We start from the raw sequence: 2,087 nt of genomic DNA on the forward strand, positions 1-2,087 counted from the left end.
TTACTTGAATAAATGATTTAATGATGAGGGAGTTTCAAAACGTCAAAATTTAAATCTTATCAAACTAAATTACATTTAGGAAATACTCTGCAAACTAATACTATCAAAATGGTACCTATCAATATCGAGTTCGTAAAATCTCAATACCCAGACCATTTAATCATCACTCTGCTCGTCATCCGACTGTTGGTAATCTTGATCGCGATCTTCGTTTGTTTCATATGACGAACCATCATTCATCTCCTCATAATCTTCATCTTCTCGAACCACTGCACTGGTTGTTTTAGTTTTCGACTCAGTAATAGCCATCATATCCTGTTGATAATTCCTAAGCTGGTGCTTGAGTATTTGTCGTACTTCTATATTGGGTATAATATAAATATCACTTTCGGGACCATAACCCAAATACCCAAATTCGAAATAAATCTTGAGGAATAAACTCATCGATCGTCTTTCGAAATTCTTGAATCGTGATTCTCGTTGACGCTGCAGTTGGAAAAGGGATTCTTTGTGATGATACTTGAGCATCGTGTAGTTTATCGAACGATCTACCAACAACTGTTTGATCTGGTTTCGGAAAGGATCGCTGTAGATTAATGGCAAAGTACCATCTTCCAATTCAGCCTGTCTCCAGAAACTCACCAATCCCTGTTGTTCAGGTTCCTCGAATTCTTTATTATTCATGAAGTATCGAGTGATCGAATACGTATTGTAGACGAGCTCCTTTTGATTCGCAGTTTGATAGGCTTTGTAGTATTTTCTAATCGCTTTTCTCTCGATCACGTCGCAGCTGTATCTGTCGAATAACTCGAAAAGCTCGGATCTGCTAAGACCGAAGAATGGAGTAAAAATGTGATCCTCCAGAAAGGGCATATGGGTAACTTTGGACGGTAATAGACTCCTATGCGAGTAGGGTAAACTGGTCACCCCTGTCATGATAATATTCCTGATATATTTCGGCCCCTGATTGAGAGCTCGCAGAACCATATTGTTAATTAAATCGTAAGTCAAAGTGATATTAGCGTTATCGTATCGAAAAGAGTTCAAAGCAGCCTGATCATAATGGTCGATCAAGATGATCACAGGAGTCTTGCCAAAATAATGATACAACATACGACTCAACACGAACAACGCGTTTTCCATCTCGTGCCTGTTGAGTTTCCTTTTACGTAATTTACCGATGAATTTCAAATCGCGATCGTGAGTGGCAGCAAATAGTTCGCGATGGTATTCGAAAAACCGTTTCAAAAACTTGCTCCATAAAATATTATCCAAAGCTTCGACCAGCTCTGAATTCAAACTAGTGATAGAATAACGATAAGTGCGTTTGGAGATCTGTTGCAGGCTAAATGAAAGCACCGGATATTGCGCCATGTGCAAGGAGAATAGTTTTCGATTTTGACGTATTTTCAAGTTTTTAAATATCTGATACGTGTCTGTATCGTTGAAACGGATGGGCATTCCGAACTTATCCACTTGTATTTTGAGGAATTTTTCTATCATCGATAGAATGGTCGTTTTACCTAGTCGTCGTGGAGTGCTGATGTACAGATGGGCGGGTGTATCGTCTGAGAGAAGGGTTTCCAGCAGAAGGCTTTTGTCGACGAAGTACGGTTTGGATACGAGTTGCAGGAATTTTTCGTCTTTCGATCGAGCGTACGAGAAGATGAGTGTAAGGAGCCATAGTCGAGATAACGTCATCATTATTATGATGAGGTTTTCTGAAGGTTATTGGTGTCATAAAGTGATGAGACGATTTTCCTGTGCAGATCATTAACTTACCTACATCGTGTTTAACGCGATTAACTGTTGTTTTGCGGAATAAACAAAATAGAGCTCGAGTGGTGGTGATAAGTTCATTAAATTGACCAGCTGTAAATTGTGGATTAATTTATTTTTATCGGAACTGATAAGACATTTTTTTGGTAACTGGGCTCGATTAGAAGTGAGGAAGTTGTCGATCGAGAAATATTATTCGAAAATTGAATCTGATTTTTAAAATTTGTGGAGCTAGAATATTGAGTTTTTTCTCTCGTCAGATTTTTTTTGTGAAGTAATCAAGGTTGTGATTTTTTTGGCATTCAAGG

At 38.3% G+C, this 2,087-nt stretch overlaps 1 protein-coding gene across 1 annotated transcript; it reads right to left on the bottom strand.

The window, feature by feature from the left end:
* Positions 1-1,964, bottom strand: LOC135843562 (uncharacterized). Its single transcript, XM_065361497.1, has one exon. The coding sequence runs from the start codon at positions 1,702-1,704 to the stop codon at positions 157-159; it is 1,548 nt and encodes a 515-aa protein (XP_065217569.1). The 5' UTR covers positions 1,705-1,964; the 3' UTR covers positions 1-156.
* Between the last annotated feature and the right edge of the window lie 123 nt (positions 1,965-2,087).

Source organism: Planococcus citri, chromosome 4, assembly GCF_950023065.1.
Source record: "Planococcus citri chromosome 4, ihPlaCitr1.1, whole genome shotgun sequence".
In the NCBI taxonomy this organism is placed as follows: domain Eukaryota; kingdom Metazoa; phylum Arthropoda; class Insecta; order Hemiptera; family Pseudococcidae; genus Planococcus; species Planococcus citri.

Bases quoted from the DNA above. Each gene is read 5' to 3' on its own strand.
- LOC135843562 (XM_065361497.1), bottom strand. From the start codon at position 1,704: ATGATGACGTTATCTCGACTATGGCTCCTTACACTCATCTTCTCGTAC.